The following is a 23,539-nucleotide window of genomic DNA, read 5'->3' as shown; positions in this document are numbered from 1 at the left end:
AGCTTGGAGAAGAGACGACTGAGGGGGGATATGATAGAGGTGTTTAAAATCATGAGAGGTCTAGAACGGGTAGATGTGAATCGGTTATTTACTCTTTCGGATAGTAGAAAGACTAGGGGGCACTCCATGAAGTTAGCATGGGGCACATTTAAAACTAATCGGAGAAAGTTCTTTTATACTCAACGCACAATTAAACTCTGGAATTTGTTGCCAGCGAATGTGGTTAGTGCAGTTAGTATAGCTGTGTTTAAAAAAGGATTGGATAAGTTCTTGGAGGAGGTCCATTACCTGCTATTAAGTTCACTTAGAGAATAGCCACTGCCATTAGCAATGGTTACAGGAATGGACTTAGTTTTTGGGTACTTGCCAGGTTCTTATGGCCTGGATTGGCCACTGTTGGAAACAGGATGCTGGGCTTGATGGACCCTTGGTCTGACCCAGTATGGCATTTTCTTATGTTCTTATGCCACATAGTAAGGTACTTGTGCTGGGGACAAAACCTGAACTGCCACATAGTGAGGTACTTGTGCTGGGGACAAAACCTGAACTGCCACATAGTGAGGTGCTTGTGCTGGGGACAAAACCTGAACTGCCACATAGTGAGGTGCTTGTGCTGGGGACAAAACCTGAACTGCCACATAGTGAGGTACTTGTACTGGGGACAAAACCTGAACTGCCACATAGTGAGGTACTTGTACTGGGGACAAAACCTGAACTGCCACATAGTGAGGTACTTGTGCTGGGGACAAAACTGAACTGCCACACAGTGAGGTACTTGTGCTGGGGACAAAACTGAACTGCCACACAGTGAGGTACTTGTGCTGGGGACAAAAACTGAACTGCCACACAGTGAGGGTACTTGTGCTGGGGACAAAAACTGAACTGCCACACAGTGAGGTACTTGTGCTGGGGACAAAACTGAACTGCCACATAGTGAGGTACTTGTGCTGGGGACAAAACTTCCAACACTGAACTTCCAGACACTTGCTTGGGCTGGGGACAAACTGGTCAGCAGGGAACTTCTGTCTATAAGGAATGGTACTGGAGGGGAGAACCAGAGCGATTCCAGACTCAGATGTACTTTTAGCCCATATTCCAGCTCCGTTGGTCGTAGGATCCTGCAGAGGGAACCAGCCTGAGGAAGCTCAAGCAGCGGAATTTGGCCCGGAGGGTCCCTACTGCATGTACATAGTCTCTTAATTTATAGCAAATACAGCAGGGGTGGCCAAATCCAGTTCTCAAGTGCCACAAACAGGCCTGATTTTCAAGCTATCCACAATGAATATGCATGAGAGAGATTTGCATGCACTCCCTCCATTATATGCAAATCTATCTCATGCATATTCAGTGTGGGCATCCTTATAACCTGACTGGCTAGGTGTGTCCCAAGGGCTGGTTTGAGAATCCCTGCTCTAAGGTGTCCTGTGAAGAATTTTATCACAACTAGAGCAAGAAGGCAAGTGAAGTGTGCAGAAGAATTATAATTCTTCTGCACCAGGGTTTGTCCTCTTTTGTGCCAATGACCATGTCAGACACAAGTGGCAGGGGTTACCAGCCTCTGTTTTAGAGATTCATTGCTATTAGGTTTAATCTAATAAGCAAAAGAGTAATTTTGATGTAAAGCAACAGGGGCAAAATCTTTTGGAGGATGTTTTATGGTCACAAGTGCTAGCCTACATCACATATTCCAGAGGTAAGTTATCAATAGAGAGCTCAGGGATGTTTTCCCACTGAATGACAGTCATTCCTAGTATCACTGACCTCTTTCACAAATACAAGCAGCCCCTTCCTTATACACAGTATCATCTCTCCTCTTCTTGTCCAGTTTTAAAAGATCTTTCATACAAAGTTAACAGTTTTAAACTGGCACACAAATAAAATATTGGACCATATCTTTTGTTGTTTCTCAGTTCCCCTGCATTTTCTTTTCCATTGACTTTTGTGTCAAGTTTCTCAGTGTTTGTTATATTTTTTTTTCTTTCTTTGTCCTTCTAATCTTTTCTCACTTGCTTATGCTCTTCACTCTTATGTTTGTTTCTCATGATATGCTCATGTAACTGATCAATTTCTTCTTTTTTGTTTCACTCTTTACCCCATATCTTTCTTGACTTTTTTTTTTTACCATTCTTATTGCCATTGTCTGTTTCTCGTCTTTTTCTTCTTTATTGTGCTCCTCAAATGTCTCGCAGTTATCTTTTTTTTTCTTTTAACATTTCTTCTCTTCTTCTAGCATTGTATCTTTATCCCTTCCCTCTAGCCTCCCCACCCTCTGTCTTATTCCTTTCTCAATCCCATTCCTGCTCTCTTTCCATCTTATGCTCTCCTCTTCCTCTCTCATGGCTTCCTTTTCTCCTGCAGCTCTCACACGATTCCTCTGGCCACTCTGACACTGGAACGGAAGGAAGCTTGTGGACGGGTAGCCCCACATCACTCTGCTTTCCCACAGCCCTTCACTACCAAATAGCATCCAATACTGAATACCACCTGCCTTCACTGCATGAAAACCAGTGTTTGCTATTACACTGGAAGGGAAATTATCCTACTTGAAAAGTACTGGAAGGGGCTTATTTGGTGCAGCTCTCACCTTCAGTTATAGCCATTAAAAGTAATTTAGTTTTGCACTACATGATTTTCGGTGTTCAAGAGCACAAGGTGAAAAGCTATCCAACTCTTGGTAGTTCATGCAGTAGATAACAATCGCTGCGACGACATCAAACTTGCTTTCCTGCATTTTCTAGAATGTTGTCATAAAATATCCACAGACTGCCAAATGTGAACATATTGATCCACACACAATACTACAGTCAGCCTTTAGCTTCAGGCCATTTAATCCTCTATTACAACAATTCTCTGTACATTTAGGGCCCGATTTTCAAAGCCACATAAATAGCTGTTATAAAAATGCTCAGTATCCTGGTTTGACTTGTACTTTTATCGACTCTAGGGGCAGGTGCTACGAAGTGGGGGGCGGTGGGCAGAGTTGGGACTTACACTTGTAGAGAGCCTAAAGGATCACTGCTAAAGAGGATTGTTCTGTTGCTGACAGGGGGAATAGGAGGGAGTGATATTGTGGCTTTCAGCTCCCCCATATGGGGAAACTGTCCGTCCCTAGCCTCCCTTTTAGGGTGGAGATTTTCGCATTATCCCTTGTAGGGGGCAGTATGCCATTGGGCTATTCCCTGTTCTATTGATTTTCTTCGGGGTCTCTAGGCGTGAGACCTGGCTTTAGTAAAGTGGAAAGGGTGGCCTTTGCCTAACCTTAAGATATCTCCTTGGGAACTTTGTTTTTGCTTTTCCTCTATTTTGGTTTCCCTTCTTCTAAGGTTTTTGTTTTTTTCTTTTTAAAAACCTGCCCGAGCAGCCTAGAGCCCAGGGTGGTTCGGTGTGGTTCAGGGAAGAGGATTGGCGTCTCTCACCTGGAAATCCTGTTCAGGAATGGATCCGGGTTCAATCCTGGGGGAGGAGAAGAATAGAAAGATTTGTGTCCCCCACAAGTACATAATCAGTTTGTTCAAAGAGAGGCGCATGAAGGTGCCCTCCAGGTACCAACAGGAAAGTTAAGGAGAATGACTGAACAACTGAACTAAGATGTGAAATGTACTGTAGAAGTTTGACTTGGAACAGCTAAATTAGGAAGCATCATCCTCTCTACCAAATGCTGTGAAGAAGCTCCAAAACTACCCCATAAATCCGAGAGGATCAGGATTTAAAATAAGTAATTGACTTCTTTGACAACCTAAATTTAATTGAAAGTTTAAAGTCACAAATGTATTACAAGACCTCAAGCTGTAAATGGGATGTAGAGAATGTAATTGAACTTCTTTATCAACTTTCCATCATTAATCAGTAAAAGTTAAGTTGGAAATCAGATCAGCTTCCAGGGTGATTATTACGGGTTGCTTACAAGAGATTGGCTATTGAACAATGCTCAGAGCCCGGGCAGTGCCAGGGCTAACGTTTTTGCTGCCCTGTGCGAACATTTACTATGCAGCCCCCAACCTCCATTCTGGTTCTTTTTGTAATACAGAATTTTTGCTGTTTTCCCAATAACTAACACGCAATAGAAACCGTCAGTCTTATGCTCTGTCTCAGTCCCCCCTTCCCCGCTGAAAAAAAGCCCTGCGCCCTCGACAATCCAAACTTTCAAAATTGACACCCCCCCTGAACCTATCTTACCCCATCCACAGGTCCCAAACTCCTAAATTGTGCAGAAGTGATCCCTAGGTGCTCCTGCCCCAGTACATAAATGTGACACCGGCTGGGCCTTGTAGCAGGCATTGTTGTGATGCCAATCAGAAAGCCCTGCATATGGTATTAGGCCTATTGTAATGTGTGTAAATGTGGGTTTGGGCCTCAGAAAACCCAGAGTAAACTGAATGACAATGATATAGTAAACAAGGGAGCAATCCTATCTATCTATGAAAAAGCAACACTGTAGATATCACACCAGGCCCTAAATCACCTCGTTTAGGAATGCAGAACAAACCAGGCTTTATAAATCCCTACATAGAAAGTACATGCTAGCAGAATGTGTCAGTTTGGTCACAGATGCTGAACACAGACAGACCCTCACTAAATAGAGAATAAAAAGATCAGAACATAGAAATAGAAATGGATAGACAGAATCCAAACTGGAAATTGCAGCAAACCAGACTGTATATTCAGTGCAGCAATGGAAAAACAGAAACATTCCTCATAAATCATCAAACAATAAGATCAAGAAATATAACTAAAGCATAATAAATTATAATAATAAAAAGAATATTGCCAAAGAGCTGATGAATAGAATAACATCCAATTAAGAATGCATATAAAAAGTTAATAATTTTTCTAAACAGCAATAAAATATTTCCAGATAGCACAGACATCAAATACCCAATAATTAAAACTAATAAGAATGGCATACCTGAAAAAATTTGATATCTTATCACCTTGAGCTTGTTGTGAATTAGTGAGGATGGCACAAACTTTCTTCACACACACACACATATACACACACACTCTCTACCCAGGAAGGCTGAAACACACTCTCTATCCAGGAAGGCCAACACACACACCACACAAACTCTCTCTTTATCCAGGAAGGCTGAGACACACACTACTCAGGAAGGCTGACACACACACACATACACACTGTACCCAAGAAGGCTCACACACACACACACACACACTCTATCCAGGAAGGCTGGCGCGCACACACACACACACACACACTCTATCCAGGAAGGCTGACACACACACAAACACTATCTAGGAAGGCTGACACACATACACACTCTACCCAGGAAAGCTGACACACACACACACACGCTCTACCCAGGAAGGCTGACACATACAAACACACACTCTACTCAAGAAGGCTCACACACACACACACACACACTATCCAGGAAGGCGCGCGCACACACACACACACACACACACACACTACCTTACCCAGGAAAGCTGACACACACATACATACACTTTCTCTATCTAGGAAGGCTGACAAACACACACACAGACACACACTCTACCCAGAAAGGCTGACAAACACACACACAGACACACACACACACATTCTACCCAGAAAGGCTGAAACATACACACACTCTACCCAGAAAGGCTGACAAAAACAGACACAGACACACCTATACTCTCTACCCAAGGAGGCTGACCAGTTCCTCTACAGGACAAGCCCTCCTACCAGCTTTAATAGGCCTGAAGGCTATTCTGCCTACTGTTTTGATATAGCCCTTTCCGCTCTCGGCTGCCAGTGCCAGCAGCAGAAAGCAGGAACTGTCTAGATCAAAACAAGCTTCTTGTATGTGTTCTGCGATGCTGCTCTGCACGCCTCTGCTAGATGCAGCAGCCATGGCTTCAGGGAGGCGCAAGGAAATTTTTATCTTAAAAAAAAATGCTGGCTTCAGTGGCGGAGGGAGGGAGAGTCATGCTCTCCAAGTTGCTTTTCCACCATGAATCTGTGCTTCTACTATTTTTATTTATTTATTTTATTTCATAATGTTTATATACCGCCTTTACAATTCAAAGAATTAATCAAAACGGTTTACAATAAACATACATAAATAACATAAAAGTAATATAAAATTTTAACATAAAATTTAAATTTTAACCGCCATAACAGTCATTGATGACTGACCGTGTCAAGAACAAAAACACTAAAACAATTAAAACAAGCTAAAAACAAATAAGTAACATAAGACCAACAAATTAAAATATGAGGGCATGGTAAAAACTTAAATTGTAATGATGGAAAACCGCCAGAAGGTAATGATAACAACGTTATGTAGTGGTTAAAGAACTATAGGCTTTCTGAAAAAGATATGTTTTTAATGTTTTTTTGAATTGTGGCGCAGAAGATGTGAGACGAAGAGAGAGTCCGGTAATGCATTCCAGAGAATAGGGCCAGCGACTGAAAAAGCTCTTTTTCTGGTTAGTTCCAATCTGGCCAGTTTGACAATAGGTATATCCAGCAGATTTTTTGAGAATGTCTTAAGCCCTCCTTTTCAGTGCACCGGCCAAGCGTGACCTGGGAGTATGAGGACAAAGACGAGGCTGCTGTGAATCTGCTGGCTTCCAGTGCCTTCCACTGCTGCTATGCCCTCCCCGGGTGTGCCACCTCATGCAAATGCATGATATGCATACTTGGTTGAGCCAGCCCTGGGCCCAGGAAGTAATCTTCTCCTCTCCTCCCCCACCCCCCCCCAGGGAATCTGAGATAGCAGGTTTGGCTTAGGAGAAGACTTTAACAACCTAAACTCAGATTTGAGGTGTGGTCTTTGTGGTCCAATGATGGAACACCAGCCCAGGAGTTACTCACAAATACTCTTTTATTTCAAAACGTATGGGTCTAAATTAACCCACATTAAGTTTCGCCCCCGACAGAGCATGTGTAGCTTCGTGTAAGTTATTTTGTTTGTGTACCAGGCCGCTTGCCCGGGTGTTTTCAAAGTGGAACTTCTGCGCATCAATTCACTTTGAAAATTTTGGGGTGGAGTCTGCATGTAAACATTACACACGGATTCTGCCCCTACCTGCACAGATATAAAAGGGCCCTCCATGAGCAATTTTTTTTTACATAGCAGGGGAAGAACAGCCTTAGTTATGTGTGGTTTAACTCTTTTCTGTTTAATAGTTTTCCTTAGTTGGCATACAAGGGAAAACTGTGAGATTTTTGGATGGCTGCCTCCAGTTTGCTGATATATTCTGTGTGTGTGAATTCCTCATCTTGCCTTGCAGAGAAGATCCAACACGCTCTGTGCAGAGAAGGAGCCCTGCCATTCCTCATCCTGCTGCTACAGTCTCCTGACTCAGAAGTGCAGGTACTACCTAAAGAATAAAACATCTGCCACTTTGTTGCTCTCAGCTAAATTCCATAGATACAATCTCTCTCTCTCTCTCTCTCTTTTTTTTTTTTTTTTTTTTGCTGCATGCATAGTCAGAAAATATTAGAATTTAATGTGTGGAAGGTAAACACTGGGAGTCATCTGTGCAGGTTGTCAATAAGAGAGAAAAAAAGGGGAAAATATGGCCTTTTCTAGCTGACTGATTCTTGTCTAATTTTAAGGCACCTAAAGGTAATGGAGGTATATAGCAAGAGGGAGCACTGGTCATCACCGACCTCTGTCTGCTTATGTGATAGGCCAGGTCTGATAGCACTGTATAATGTAAATATGCACACACTGGCACCTACTGTGTACAGGACAAAATTCCACCTATCTGGAACAGTTCCATGATCAGACGGGTCTCAATCCTGTTCTCTATTGAGCTACAGAGCCACGAACCCTCATTCACAACTATCCAGGTTTTCCCCCCTCCCCCTACTACTTTTATATCTCCCTCCCAGCCATTGAAGGAACAATCCTTTGCCCGGGGCCACAATCTGCATCTCCTTCTGGAACTTAAGCTAAGGCGGACGCTAAAACTGGGTTTTTGCCATTGAGTAATTACTGAGACTGCTTCCCTCCACAAGGAAAGTGAACATTGCCTCTGTAGCATGTCCGGCCCTTCTTGTCCCAGGGATCAGAGCGGGTGCAGTTGGGAATCAAACTCCGCTCCCTCTACATACACTGCCTTTGAACTCCCGGGCCGGCCCGCTCTGTCAAATTCTGCATACAAACATCATTCACAGTTGAAAATAAACAAAAGTAATCTGCTTGCAGCTTTCAGTTGTCTTCTACATTTCTATGTCTTTTTTTTTTTTTCTGAATTATGAAACAATCATAGCACTGTAGCCCCAGTTGGAACAGGTTTTGATTTGAACTAGGAAGAAAAAAATGCTGGGTTCATGTATTTCATCTCCCTTCCCCCCAACACAAAAAAAGCCCTTACTGATCTGGAAAGATAAGTCTTATTGGCCCTAATCTATTTATTTAAGCATTTCACATACAGTCATCCCAAAAGAAGGTCACAACGGTTTAGAAAAGCAACATTCATATTATAGGTTAACATAGTACTTAAAACATATTATTATCTCAAGGGTTCATAAAGTAATTTGTGCTACATAATTTCCGTTTCAATAGTCTCATGCATTAGTCAGAGAGTGTATTAGGATACTTTGTCACCCATTCCTTGTCATTCAATTCCTCAAACGTTGACTATGTTTTTTAATATTGTAGTTCTCTGCATAATGATATATTATGTTAGATCACATGCATTTTTGCAGAGCCATGTTTTCAGCTCACGTTCGAATCTCCTTCTTTCTGTTAACAGACTTACTTAACGACTCTGGTAGAGAATTCCACAGATTGGGGCCTGCTATGGAAAGCATTCTGTCTCTTATTTGCGTTAGATGTGTATTTTGCATTGTTGGTACAGTTAATAGTCCTTTATTTTGTGGTGTTAGAGTTTGCTGTGGTGTGTACAGTTGGAGATTCACCTATTAAGCAGGTGTTTCTGTCATTGATGATGATAAAAATTAGGGTTGGCAATTTATACTGGGTTTAGCTTGTACTGGCAGCCAGTGTAGCGCTATCAGAGATAGGAGTGATGTGGTCAAATTTCCTTGCCCCTAATAGAAATCTTACAGAAGCATTTTGTAATAACTGTAGTGGTTTTAGAAGTCCTGAAGAAAGATCTAGTAAAAGGGAGTAGCATTAATCTATATTTGAGAATATTAGTGTTTGTAACACAGTGCAGAAGTCCTGGAATGTTTCAACCAATGTAGTATTCATTGTGATGTTCTCTTCGACCTGTGTTCCTAGGTTTCGTACTTGCTCAGAGGGTGCAATCTGAAAATGATCTAGGTCAAGGGATGGCATTTTAACTGTGGAAGGGTTTCTCTCTAACCATACATTTTCAGTTTTATTTGTGTTTAGTGTTTAAGCTTTGTCAATTCGTGCTGTATTGCTTTCATGTATGTTGAGAGTGTAGATGCTGTATTTTCAATTGATTTGGTGTAAGGACTATAGGAACTGTATGTCATCTGCATACAAGAAGTTGATTCCTAGTTTTGCTAGTAGTGTACAGAAAAGAAGCATATAAATGTTTGAAAAGTGTTGCCGATAGTGCTGAATCCTGAGGGACACCTGTATTGATGAGGAATGTGTAAGATTTGTTTGCCCAGTTTGACTTGGAACGTCCTTGTCAGCTAGGAAAGAAGAGAACCATTTGAGTACACTTCCTTCTGTTCCGAATTTTCTCATCTGTTTTTATTTGGACTTCAAGGTGTGCAGCAGGGCATGAAAAGAAATGTAAAGTATTTTGATGATCTGATAAATTATGATCTTGAAGAAATTGTATTTATTTATTTTTCATTCAGTGCATTAAAAATTATCCCCACTGGTCTCTAACCTGTGGAATTTTATTATTATTATTATTTTTTTTTACAGTATTACAGTTGTGCTGCTCTCAGCAAAATAGCTGCAAACTCAGAGCACCATAAAGCCATGTTGCAAGTTGGCGACAGATTCCTTCTAAGAATGCTGCTTTCTCTTCTGTCTTCTTCTGTGGACAAGGTAAAGTTATAAATTACATGCTGAGGGTGGGTTGAGTTGGTATAGCAGAGGTAGCCAGTAGTCCTTGAGGGCTGAAAACAGGTTTGTTTATCAGGGATAACAAAATATGCAAATAAACTTGGGGGTTTTTTTAGATCAATATATATTCAGGCAAGTTTGTTGTGGCTGTCCTGAAAATCAGACCTGTGTGTATATCGTTTTGGTAATGATGCTGAAAAGAAATTTGAGACTCTTGGTGATGTGTTTTTTATTATATGGAGTAGGGAAACAATGAGTTATGTAGCCTTCATCAAAGAAAAAACTGTGGGCCGGATTTTAAAAGCCCTGCGTGCGTAAATCCGGCTGGATTTACGCACGCAGGGCACTCGCGCGCCGGCGCACCTATTTTGCATAGGCCGCCGGCGCACGCATAGCCCCGGAATGCGCGTAAGTCCCGGGGCTTCATAAAAGGGGCAGGAGGGGGCGTGTCTGGGGCGTGTCCAGGGGGTCAGGGGGTAGTTCGGGGCAGGACCGAGGGCATGGCACCAGCTTATTTTTTTGTGTTCGTTTTAAAAAACCGCTCTTTTTTAAAACGAACACAAAAAGATAAGTAATATTAAATTACATATATATTGAATAAAAAATAGAAAAATAAAAATTGCTATTTAGTGGGAATTGGTAAATGAGGTGAAAACCTAGTGCTATTGTTGCCATGAAAATGGTTATAGCCCTGTATAGGGCAAGAGCCTGAGCGATTGAGCGCAAATATTCTGATACTAAGTCCCTGGGTTTTGAAAAATGTGTTAAGTTCAAGTGATAAGTAGAATAGTCCTCATGTGCTTGAGTATTGTGTATAGATATACAGTGTGAGGATATTAGCCCTGTAACATAGAATTATTGTTTTTCCATGTTTAATTTTTTACCATGTAGAGGTTATGCCAGCTTCTGTTCACTTAGAAATTCATTGAAATATACAATTTGACTAGGGGTGCCTTCACATCTGCACACAGCTGTACCATCAAAATAGCACTTATATGTAATCTTTTTTTATGTTAAATCTTTTTATTCAGGTTTTAACAGTTTATAAAAATAATATGAAAACTCTAACAATATTATAACACAGATGTGCAATTAGAGAAAAACAGAATTATAAAATTACTACTACCATCTTCCAGTAGTTCCACCTTTCTACCGCTTCCCATATATAATGAAAGAAACTTAATTCTATTCTTCTTCTTCACCGTTATCACATAATAGGTAACACCTACCAGGCTCCACTAATAATGAAAATGTTGCAAGTCACGGAGGTGCGGTTGCTTCTCAAGGGGGATTGTAAGCCTTTGGACCATGGGATGGCTCAGGAAGGAGCCCTAAGACACACATTGTGGGAGGTGAGAGAACAGGAACAAGGCTGGACTGAAGACAAGGCAAGGAACATCTGGAACAGGAGCAAAGCAGGTTCCGCCCTCCACTGGACCTTCATGCACCAATGAGACCCAGCAACGCAATGCTGGGCTCGAGAGTAGCCCTCCGGCACTCGATAGCCCTTCCGGACCTGCCACTTGGGAATGACAAGTGCGTGAGGCCAGACGGAGGCTGAGGGCAGGAACAAGAAGATTCAAACGAAGGTTCAGGATATTCAGAAGATTCGGACGAAGACTCAGGTTACGCAAAGGACTCGGGCAACACTCAGGACTCAGACGAAAACAAGATACTCGAAGGACTCAGACAAGGATTCAGGTTACTCAGAAGACTCAGACAAGGATTCAGGTTGCTTGGAGGTTTCAGGCACGGGTTCAGGATTCAGGAGAAAGTACAGGGTGAGTGCTGCATCGCAACACACCCTACACAGCCGCCCATGGCTAGTCGCGGACCACGCTGAAGGCAAAGCAGACTCCAAACAAATCAGTGGAACTGAAGCCAGGACATGACAAAGATTCAGGAGAGGCCTGCAACAGGGCACGTTCTACACAGCCACCTGTGGCTGGTCGCAGACCACGCTGAAGCGGAACAGGTTCTGGCAGAGTGTTAGGCATGGATGCAAGCAGGCACAAGGAACTCCGAAGACCGGGACAGGATTCATGACTCAGGATTCAAGACTCAATATTCAGAAGCTAGGCATTAAAAACAGGAGTCTTCCGGAGGCTTGCGCTGCCGTTAGTGAGGGGAGCTGTACGTCCACCAAGTAGGACAAAATGTCTTGTGGAAGACCTGAGGAGTCCCTTCGTCAAATTAGAAGACCACGACGGTAGCACGCCAGGAAATGTGGACAGACGAGGAACCTAGGAACTGGACGAAGGGCTGAAGAAGAGACGGACGGAACATTGAACATCTGGAACATCAGGACATGGAGCATCAGGACGATTGGACAGCAGGACATCTGGAACAAGGAACAAGTGACAAAGGAGCTCCGTCGAGGGACAAGACCAAGAACATCAAGGTGAAGAAGTTTAGGAACATGAAGAACGTGGAATGAAGATCCATCAAGGCACAGGAAGACCACAGAGGACCTGGACCGGAAGAAGACCACAGACGCTGTGAAGACCAGATCCAAAGGCCCTGACGGAAAGAAGCAGAGCCCTTTTATAGGGCAGATCCAGGTGAAGACTGATGATGTCATCTATTGGGGCTGCGGGGCTTTTCCCGCCGCTGGCCCTTTAAATAGAAAGATGAGGCGCACGCCCGCACCTAGAGGAAATCCAGAGCAGCAGAGGTCCACTGTGGCGTTCTGTCTCATGGGGGAGCCAGGCTTGGTGGCTTCCTGCCGTGAAGAGGAGAGGAAGACAGCGGCGGCTCCATGCCACATAGGAGGAAACAGCGGTGGCGGCTTCCTGCTGCTAGAAGGGGATGTCTGCAACGTCTTCCCAACCGCGAAGAGAGGATCCCAACAGTGGCTTGGGGCCATGAAGAAGAAAGAAGATGATGGAGGTATCAGGGCCGCAAGGAGCAGAGTCCCAGCAGCGGTGCTAGACCGCGAGGACAATGGGCTGGGGAGCAGGGCCCCTGGAAGTGGAGATGGTGGTGTCAGAGTGGAGCCGTAGGTGGAGGGCTTGCTCGCGGGATGGGGTCCACGAGCAGGATCGTAACAGAAAATCAGGTTACTGAATTTCCAGATACCTAGAATAACCTAGAGCTAAAAACGTGTAGGTTAATAATGCAGTCTTGATGCAAGCAACTTCGGTGGCTAACTGGTTACAAAAGATACACATCCATGCTTGCTCAAAAATAACTTGTTCACAGCACACCATGATCACCATAAACAGGAACAGGATGCATTATTTTACTTTCTTCACATGCAACAGGACATGAGATGGACAGGAACATCAGGTCATGGAACATCAGAATGACTGGACATCAGGACATCTGGAACACAAGGAACAAGCGACGAAGGAGCTCCAATGAGGGACAAGACTAGGAACATCAAGGTGAAGAAGTTCAGGAACACGAAGAACGTGGAACAAACATCCATCAAGGCACAGGAAGACCAGGGAGGACCTGGACCTGGTGTTGCTAGGCAGTGAAGAAGATGCATTGCATCTAGGGTTGCCAACTGTCCGGATTTTCTCCAGACTGTACTGATTTAGGCTTTTGTGTCCAGAAGCCAGGGGCAACACAGAAAAAAACGGAAATTGTCCGGAATTTTATCCTCCAAGTAGTCCCACTCTGACTGCAGCATGTGCTTAACCAATCCCCCATGACTTTTCCTTATTGCCTGAAAAAGCACAGCCAATCATTTGTCACCACCGCAGCCCCTGCTATGGGTGAAGTGCCGATAAGTTGGCATACACTGTGTACGCCGCACGTGCACATCCAGACAGCCTGAAGGAACATGTATTCCTTCAGGCTGTCTGGAAGTGCTTTCTGGCTAGCTGTGCACTATGTCGCAATTTGCACAGTAGCAAAAGCCCTCCTCCCAGCCCCCACCAATCCAGCCTTGAACCTTGCCCTTGTCTCCCCAACAGTCAGAATGTCTCTTTCTCTGTCCTGCACTGCTTACCAGTAGGCACCTGGCTCTTCACAGCAGTCTGTGCTCAGTTGCTCACACACCGCACAAGTTCAATTAGCTCCTGCCATTCTCCCTCCCCCAGCCCTGCTGCCCAGCTGTTAACATTTCATTTAGTCTCAACTGGGGGAATTCTGCACAAAAAACTTAAAATTCTGCATACTTTGTTGCGATCCTGCCCGCGAGGAGCGCGGGCAGGCTCTTACCTTTGCGGCCAGCCGGGCCGCTGACGCTGCTGCTTCCCCTGAATCAGCTGGGGCCATCCCCGCAGCTGTTTCCAGGCTGCCAGGAGCTCCTCCATGCAGCCGGGACCGCTGCTGTTGCTCCATCTCTCCCCCAATGTCCTGCTTCACTGCCGGGGTCTTCAGCCGGCAGGGAGACCGTCCTTGCCGGTGCCTGCTTCAGCCCGGGTCCTCGCCCGGCAGGGAGCCGTCTCTGCCGGTGCCTGCAGCTCTCTGTTCTCCCTGCAGCCAGCGTTTCTTCACTTCTGCCTTCCTGCTTCAGTCTTCGCGGCTGGGAGCCGCTCCAGCAGCCTGCCACCTCTTCAGCTTCTGGGCAGGGCTGCACCACTGCCTGCCTGGCTTCCTTGGACTCTCCACGTGGCCGGGAGGACACCACCAGCTTCCAGCTCTCTCCGCAGGTGCGCGCCTCTCTCCTCCTCTTCTAGGGCCAGCCAGGTGTGGTCCCCTGCTGACCCCTCCCTGGGTGTTGTCCTCAGCCCTACAAAAGGGCTCAGCGTCCAGTCTAATTTTGCCTTCGCAAGGAGTTGGTCACTCCTGAGATCCTTCGCTCCAGGAGTCGTCCGTGTTCCACCTCTTCTGCAAGATCCTGTGTTTCCTGTTACTTGTTGGAGCTCCTCGTCTTGTCCAGTCCTGAAATCCACCTGCTGTTCCAGTCCCAAGGTCTGTCTCTTGATCCAGTATCCGTGTTCCAGTCCTGATGTTACCTGCTGTTCCAGATGCCCATGTTCCAGCCCCGAGGTCTGTCTCTTGTTCCAGTATCCTTAGTGTTTGTTCCTGACCCTGATGCTTTAACCTGCCTTCGGCTGCCAGTGTGCAGCAACTCGCCTTCGGCTGCCAGGAGTGCAGCACCAGCTTTCGGCTGCCAGGAGTGCAGCAACTTGCCTTGACTGCCAGGAGTGCAGTAAACCACCGCTTCCTCTTCCCTGTGCTCTCCTGTTCTCAGCGTGGTCCGCGACCAGCCTTCCGGGGCTGTGTAGGGCGTGCATGGGACAGGGTGGTCCGCGACTCAGTCCCGCGGCTGGCCTGAGTAGGGCGCCCTGAGGGACAGTGCCCATGTCTTCCTTCAGCCCTCATTCCTGAGCCCACCTCTGTGCATCCAGTACCTCGTCCTGAGTCCACATCTGTGCCTGAGTCCACATCTATGCATCCAGCACCTCGTTCCTGAGTCCGCGTCTATGCCTGAGTCTACGTCGTTCCTGAAGTCTCGTCAGTATCTCAATGTTCCAGTCTTCGCTGCCCTGGCCTCCATCCGGCCTGCCACTTCTTGCCGTACCCTGCGGCAGGTCCGAAAGGGCTTGGAACAGTCGGAGGACTGTTCATAAGACCAACATTGCGTTGTTGGGTCTTCCGAAGCATGCAGGTCCGGGGGAGGGCCTGTCTTCCCAGTCACCACTCCAGCCTCGTTCCTGTCAAGCCCATGCTCAGGCATGCCACGCCTACCACGGCACCTCCTCAGAGTTCCGCTGGGGTTGAGCCGTGGCCCAAGGACACACATCTCCTGGGAAGTGGGACTGCTCTCCTAGCGCTCCCCAACATACTTTGTTGGTCAAAATAACACAATATACATGACAATTTTTAAGTCATTAATTTAAAATGTAATACAGAAAAAAATTACTTAAAGATGCAGAATTTCCCTAGAAGTTCACTGTTAGTGTACCTTCTACTCTCTCTCTCCCTACACCCCTGTCCACTTTGCCCTCTCAGGTCCCCAACTCCTCCACCTGCCAATATCTCTCCCCTCCACCTCTAGGCTCAACCCCTTCCACTCTACTCCCAAAGTTTGACCCCTCTCTAAGTACTGCTCCTCACACAGGCTCCCCCGACAGGGGCCTTGTTTTGCATTGGCTGCATCGGGGGGGGGGGGGGGGGGCACAGAACAGGAGACCAATAAGATCTTCAACAATAATGAAACATAATGGGGTAGATTTTCAAAGGGTTACCCGCGTAAGTTACGTGCGTAACCCTTAAACCCCCCCCCTGCGTGCGCCGAGCAAGCCCCGGAACATGCATATGTCCCAGGGCTTTCGAAAATGGGCGGATTGGGGGCGGGGCCGGGGCATGGTGGAGGGCTGGGGGTGGGGCCAGGGCGGGGCCGTGGCGTGGAGGCGGGGCAGGGGGCATTCCCAAGTCCTCCGGCACAGTTCATGTACCGGCAGCCGGCCGGCGCATGCAAGTTACGCCTGCCGGCTGCCGGCGCACACAAGTTACGCCTGCCACATGCCTCTGCCAGAGGCAGGCGTAACTCCATCAAATAAGGTAGGGGGGGATTTAGTTAGGGCCGGGGGGTGGGTTAGATAGGGGAAGGGAGGGAAAGGTGGGAGGAGGCGGAAGGAAAGTTCCCTCCGAGGCTGCTCCAATTTCGGAGCAGCCTTGGAGGGAACGGAGGACGGCTGCGCGGCTTGGCGCGCGCAAGTTGCACAATTGTGCACCCCCTTGTGTGCGTCGACCCTGGATTTTATAACATGCGCGTGGCATTTCCCTGATGCGCGGTAACATTTCCCTGATACCTCAAATGGCTTTTGCCTATAGATGTTTTCAACTCTTTGAACACACCCCCTCTCCTAGTGGTCTATTGCAATGCTAACATAAATTAGTTACAATCTCCTTTATATTATGTGATTTGATTATGAGTCACAAAATGCAAAGGCCAGCGTCCAAATTGACCTTTTCTGGCACATTGTACACTGAATGTCCTTCATGACTATACCTACTTTCTCAGCCCTGTTACAGTGAGCAGACTTTCCAGAAAGTAGTTTTATAAAACACAGATGCAATGCGATCTTGTTATTTATTTAAAACTTTATACTCTGCATCTTCCAATAGAGTTCCATCCAGAGTGGATCACAAAGTAACAATCACAATAAGTACAAACAGCAACACATTCAAATTAGACTGAGCCATCACCCAGAAGCCTCTTTAAAAAAACAACACAGCTTTTAAATGCTTCTTAGAAGCCTTTAGCTAACTCTTTTTTTAATTGCACAGCTAAAGTATTCCACAGTGTAGGAGCTATAATAGAAAATGTTCCCACCCGAATCTGCTGTAATTTATATGCACGCGTGGAGTGGACTTGCAAAATACCAGCATTCGCTGTCTGCAATGCTTGTAAAGGGACATACCACTCAAATATTTCCTAATCAAACATTGCCATCAGAATTTTAATAGCTTATGCGCTAGGGCCAATAAGTGGACTTTTGCTCTCCACTGAATTGGGAGCCAATGCAAATGTTTCAGGGCTGGTCTCGTCTGAACAAGCCCAACAACTAATGTGCAGCACTAATTGCACTGCCCATAGCAACTTTAGAAGAAGTCCAATGCATAGTGTACCACCATAATCTATTGTCCCAAAACTAAAGCTTCTAGCACTGTATGAGATGTAACGGTTTTAACATATGTTCAATTTATAGAATGTGATCTTAGCAGCATGACAAATATGAGGTTTCGTAGTTGGGGATGAATCTAAGATTACCCCCAACAATATTGGTAATGTCGCATTCTTGCAAATAATTGAAATAATACCCTCATTCAATGAACGTCTGCCTACCCAAAGTACCTTTTTCTTTTCTGAGCATTCGAAACCAAACCATGTGAGGCTAACCATATTCTAATTGTTCCCATGCACTCAGAAAAGTGTGGTCTAGGCAGTACACCAGGTTCTTTAGTGGGGACATACAATTGTAGATCATCTGCATACAAATAATAAACTGCACCCAAGGACCGCAAAACTTCACCTAACGGAGCACCGGTTCTGTTTCTTTCTAACAACATTTTTGTTGTTTTCCTCAATAACCAACACACTATAGAAACTTGTCGGTCTCATGCTCTGTCCCAGGCCCCCTTTTGCTGCCGGAGAAAAGCCCTGCTCCCTCCAGCAAGCCAAACTCTCAAAATACACACGTCCCCATGCACCTATTTTACCCCTTTCCACAGGTCCAAAATTTCTAGATTGTGCAGGAATGATACCAGATGCTCCTGTCCCATCTACCAGTACATAAAATTGGTGCTGACTGGGCCCTGTAGCTGGCACCAGTTTGCTGTACAGAAGAACATGCACTGCTGTGCTGCCAACCCAAAAACCCTGCAAAAACTTGGAACCCATAAGGTATTAGAAGTATTGTAACGCTTGTTAGGTGTGGGTTTGGCCCTTGGAAAAAATGAGTAAACCGAATGACAGCAATATAATAAAATTTTCATGCCATAACAGTGCTTACTGCCAGCATTCAAACAGGAACAATCCTGTCTACGAAAAGGTAAACATTATACCAGGCCCTAAATCACCTTCTACTAGGAAAGCAGAACAAACCAGTCTGCTCTAAATTCCTACATAGAAACTGCAAGCCAGCAGAATACCTCACCTCACTTACACATGAAGAGCACAGGCAGACCCTCACCCAAATCCAAAATAGAGACCATAAAGTTTAAACAGAAATGTGTAGATAGAAACTGAACTGGAAAGTTGGTGTCTGGAGTTACTGAGAGATATCTTTAAGGGATCCAGGGAGAGCAGCCAAGGGTCCTGGCTCTACTTTGGGGGTCTCTTGGTTAAGCAGGAGAGAGTCCTTCCTGTATGACTGGTAAGGGGTGGAAGAAAGAGGAATCTAAGCCAGAAATCAGGGAGAGGACTGCCATTTTACAAACTTGCCGCCAGTAATTAAGAATGAGAGAATAAGGGAAGACGTTGGGACCGTAGAGTGGGAAAGAGACTTAAGAAACATAGGGAAGTGTGCTTGCCTCATTGTGATTTTTTTTTTTTTTTTAATTCAAGAAACTGTTTCTTGTTTTAATTTACTTTGGACTGTCTCCTTTTTTTTGTATATCTGCTGGTTTTGATTTTCATCATTACACTCCAGTTTTGTTTGAAACACAATACTTGGAGCATGGCCTGGTTAATTTTTAAGTGTGATCCCCTTTCAAAGGGTCGGGGGAGGTCGTATATTTGGGCAACATCATCCTTAGCTCATTCTATACTTACCTGATGATGGGAGTACAGCTTTTGAAAGCTAGTCACAAATGTATTAAATTAGTCCAATATAAATACGGAATAAATAACAAGAACAATTAATTATTCTGTGTATTGTTGACTATTGAGACTTGTGTGGTGTCGTGACATTGCTCATTTTTTTTACACTATATTAGCAGCAATAAATGGTGAGTAAGTTAAAATAAAACATTGACAAAAATTTATCTGGGCATTATGTTTGCTCTTTCACTTTTCTTAAAAGTAAAGTAGTGTACTAAATGTCTATAAATAATTTGAGATTTTATTCCCAACACATGGCTTTAGGTGGTGCCGAAAAGCTTTGAATAAAGTCACCCATTGTTTACAACCCTGCTTTTAAATCTCCACATTGCTTTCATATACTGGGGGCCGTAGAAATGAGGGTTGGCACTCACCAACTTGGCTCTTTTCAATGATTCATAGAGTTGCTATTTAATTTATTCTCCAACACACTCCCTTTGGGGAAGGGGGACCTCCCTTGTCACTCCTGCGTGACCTCGTTCCCTGAGAACCTCTCAACACTGGATCGTTCCCACTATTACTGTGTGGTGAAGCCTAGTTTGGCTTCTTTAGCTTATTCTGAAATGCCTGGTTGAAGGGAGCAAAGTTCGCAAAAGCCAGTCAAAAATATCTAAGTGGTCTAATACTATAACTGCACTATTTTATTCATATACTGGGGGAAACAAAATTATAACATTCATATCCTTGTACCAGAGACCATTCTTAAGTTGAAGAAATCAAACTGCCGCCTGACTTGCTCCATATTTTATTCTTACTTATCTTTCATATATATCTTTGACCCACTGTTGGATTCTGAGAATAATTGGTTGTAGGGAATTGTATGCTCCTGTTGTCGTGTCAGTTGATTTAAAGGAATAGCAATCATGACTACATTTTATTTATTTAAAAAAAAATTATATACCACTTAGGCAATTCATTTTTAAAATAAGTAACTTGCTAAGGCTTGGAAGTACTTTATGCCTCAGTTTAGCTGGTGAGGTCAGCTGGCATCACGATAAAGTTTAGGAGAGTTTCCGCTATATAAATAGTAGAAACAAGTTGATAGGTTACAAGACATGCCTATTTTATGTACTATTATAATCAAGATACATAGATTTTAAGCAGTGTTGTACTTTGCTACTCAAAATATCTTTCTGTTTAACTAGGTCTCAAACCAGTCCTGTGTGTGTCTGAGGAACTTAGCCACAAATGGTGAGGTGTTTTTCTTTCATTTTGATTGGAAATATTCAAGGCAGTTAGTTTTCAATTCCATGTATAATTGAGAGGAAGAGTTCCTAAAATACTGGCAAGTGGATGAGTGTCTTCTTTAAATATAGATATTTCTTAAAATTTACCGGCAGACAAACTGGATCTACCAATGGAGCCAGATTGAAAAGTGGGGAGCATTAAGAAGAGTAATCGGAGGGACTGACCAGATGGCTCATCAGCAGTGCTGTTATGCTGCCATGTAGATGATAGGAATGTCATTCCTGGGCCAGGCTTCTGCTCCCTGGGCTAGCCTGAGCTGTGGTGGGGGGTTGTTGGAAAACCAGTGTTCACTGCCATTGCTCATTGACAACACTGGTTCTGATGGGAGCCACAATTTGTGGTCTCTGACCAAGGACGATGGCTGCAATGGCTGGGCTAAGCAAGCTGGGAAGGGAAATAAACCAGAGGTTAAAAAAAAATCTCCAGGTAGTTGCCAGTGAAGGCTCAGGGTGCTATAGCACAAAGAAGGCTGGTTTTGACTGAGCTAGAAGTTCAAATTAGCAGGAGCAAAGTGTTGGGCCAAACAAAAGTCAATAAAGAAGAATCTTGGCGATGCAATAATAAGCTACACATTTTGTTGTCATACATGACATGAATAAGCTCAGAAAAGGGTTTTCTGTCCCTAAGAGAAGAAGGAGGAATGCATGAGATAGGAAGGAGGAAAAGAAGGCTGTGAAATTAAGAAGTTAGCTTGTATTTTGTTTCCCCAAAGAAAAATAATGTAACACAGTAATTACGACAAAGCAAATATGAATGGAAATCTGTACAGTTCAAGGTGTACAAATAATTATCGTGTGTGACTAACACAAAGGTTTGTAGCAGAATGCTAAATATTCTAATTGGATGAAAGACTCCAAGGTTGAAATTCAAAGGCATTTATCCGGATAACCATTGAAGTATCTGGGTAAATGTCTACTTTTGAATATCCCTGGCACTTATCCAGAAAATGTTATGAAGATAGGTGGGAGGCTTCCTGGGGAGCTCCCAGGGAGAGCCAAGTTAGTCCAATAAGTTATTTGGCTAATTAAAGGCGTGGTCAAGAAGAGTTACAGAACAGAGTCGGTTAAGTGCCCACACACACAAGAAAAGAGTTGAGTGGGCCTGGTGGCACAAGCTCCCAACCCCCACCAAGTGAAGCCATTGAAAAGTTATCTGTTTTTTTGATTTTTAAAATATTGGCCTCTCCAGGCAGCTAGATAGTGGGCAGAGGGTGGGTGGTTCAGGGCAGTGCTATTTAGCTGGATAAGTTATGGGGGGAAGTTATACGAGCAGGTTTAACTTAGCCAGATATAACTTATCCAGCTAAGTAGCAGCTTGTACACAGATATTCAGTGGCACAGCCATGCTGCTGACTATCCCTTGTACTTAGGCCTGGATTTTCTAATATCGCAGAGCTCTTTGAATCCCGCGGTAATGGAGGGGCGGATCTGCGAAAGCCGTCAGCGATCGCACCACCTCGGTGTTATCACTGCCGGCTTTCGCACCCAGTAGCGCCACACAGTGTGTGTGTGTGTGTGTGGGCACTTAACCGACAACGCCCTGACTCCTCCTCTTCCGGTGCTGACTCCGCCCCTATCTAGCTATCACACGCGAAAAGGGCCAGAAAATGACCCCCTTAGCCGGCTAAGTCATATCTGGCAAAGTTACTTAAACAGCCAGTTTTCAGTTTTGGGCCCTCCATGTTTAGGAAGGTGCTAGTGAGTTGGGCCATCTTAAGCATTGTCACTTATGCTCAAAGCCATTTTTCATAATGGCTCCTCATGCTGTCTCCCCAGCTTGGATTAATGTATTCACCAACTTCGGTTGGTCCAGTTTATTACTTGAAATGGCATTGGCATGGGTGCAGTAGCTCCCTGAGTGCAAGATTAATTTCCTTTGCTGAGTTGCTGGCTGACAACCGTGTCAAGAATTAGAGTAGTTGTTTTATTGCCCTGAATGTATCTCATTATCTTACCCTGTATGATTTTGTGGGCTGTATAGCACGGCTGCATCCCTTGTAAATACAAATATTCAATCCTTCCATCAGGAGACACTCAGACAGACCTCATTGCCATGAACATCCTACCTCAGCTGCTTGCTCTTCTTGACTTCAACAGTGAAGAAGTCCAGCAATCATCCCTCACCCTTCTCTGGATATTTTCCCAACATCCTGTTAACAAGGTAAGAATGCTACTTCCATCAAGGCAGACGATAAAGATTTGTCAAGCTTTTTTTTTTTTTTTCACATCCTCTTTCACCTCTTTTATATGTTACAGTAAATAGCATGGCAGTGTTTCTCATGCAGTCCTAGAGTAACCCCTAGCCATTCTGGTTTTCAGGATATCTACAATGAATGTGCATAAGATAGATTTGCATGTACTGCCTCCACTGCAAACAAATTTCTATTGTGCATATTCATTTTGAATATCCTGAATACCAAACTGGCTAGGGGGGGCTTGAGAAAACGCTGTGCTATGGCAGAAGTCATGCACCTTTTGCTAAGCATTGTTTATTGCTTAACTCAAGGAGAAGTCACAATCATAATTACTCGTTAGGAAAACTTAAGAAGTCGATATTCAAAAAGGTTTTTTCAGCTTGCTTTTAAGTTTACTGGGAAAACCCTGAGATTTGAATTTCCCGTCTCTTTCATATATAATCCCTGGGTGAAGAATTCCAGATAAATTCCCAAGGGTCAACACCACATATACCGTCGTCAGTATAATATCCAGGATTCCCTGAGCACAGGAAAGCTAGATCTAGGCCCTGTGCATTGCTTTTCATCAAATCCCATTTCACAGTTTTTTTACAAACCCTGATGATCTGTCTGAAATTTAAACTGCAGTAATAAGTTTTCTGGAAGCTATGATAGTTTCCAACATAATTTATTTGAAGCTTTTCTATACCAACGTTCATGAAAAGATCTTTACTAACGTATAATGCAGCAAGAAAAAAACTGCCCAGTGTTGCTTGGGTTGTCTGGTCCATAGCAGCTTTAAATTTAAAAATCGAACAAAAGTGAAAATGGTAAATATTATTTTATTATGTTAAGTAATGAACAGAAAGCATATAGACACTTAGGAAACCTCTCTATAAACTACACTGACAGACGTCT

General features: G+C 44.3%; 1 protein-coding gene across 2 annotated transcripts in view; it reads left to right on the top strand.

The window, feature by feature from the left end:
* LOC115088337 (vacuolar protein 8-like) overlaps positions 1-23,539 on the top strand; it is a 95,740-nt gene that overhangs the window by 34,885 nt on the left and 37,316 nt on the right. For both annotated transcript variants that reach the window (XM_029596501.1, XM_029596500.1), the window contains 4 exons: positions 7,240-7,322; positions 9,831-9,956; positions 20,346-20,391; positions 22,475-22,608. In XM_029596501.1, the coding sequence (XP_029452361.1) occupies positions 7,240-7,322; positions 9,831-9,956; positions 20,346-20,391; positions 22,475-22,608 (389 nt within the window). The remainder of the gene's footprint in view (positions 1-7,239; positions 7,323-9,830; positions 9,957-20,345; positions 20,392-22,474; positions 22,609-23,539) is intronic.

This window comes from Rhinatrema bivittatum, chromosome 3 (genome assembly GCF_901001135.1).
Source record: "Rhinatrema bivittatum chromosome 3, aRhiBiv1.1, whole genome shotgun sequence".
In the NCBI taxonomy this organism is placed as follows: domain Eukaryota; kingdom Metazoa; phylum Chordata; class Amphibia; order Gymnophiona; family Rhinatrematidae; genus Rhinatrema; species Rhinatrema bivittatum.
Note: the sequence above shows the minus strand (reverse complement) of the source record. Positions and strands in the feature narration are given on the sequence as shown.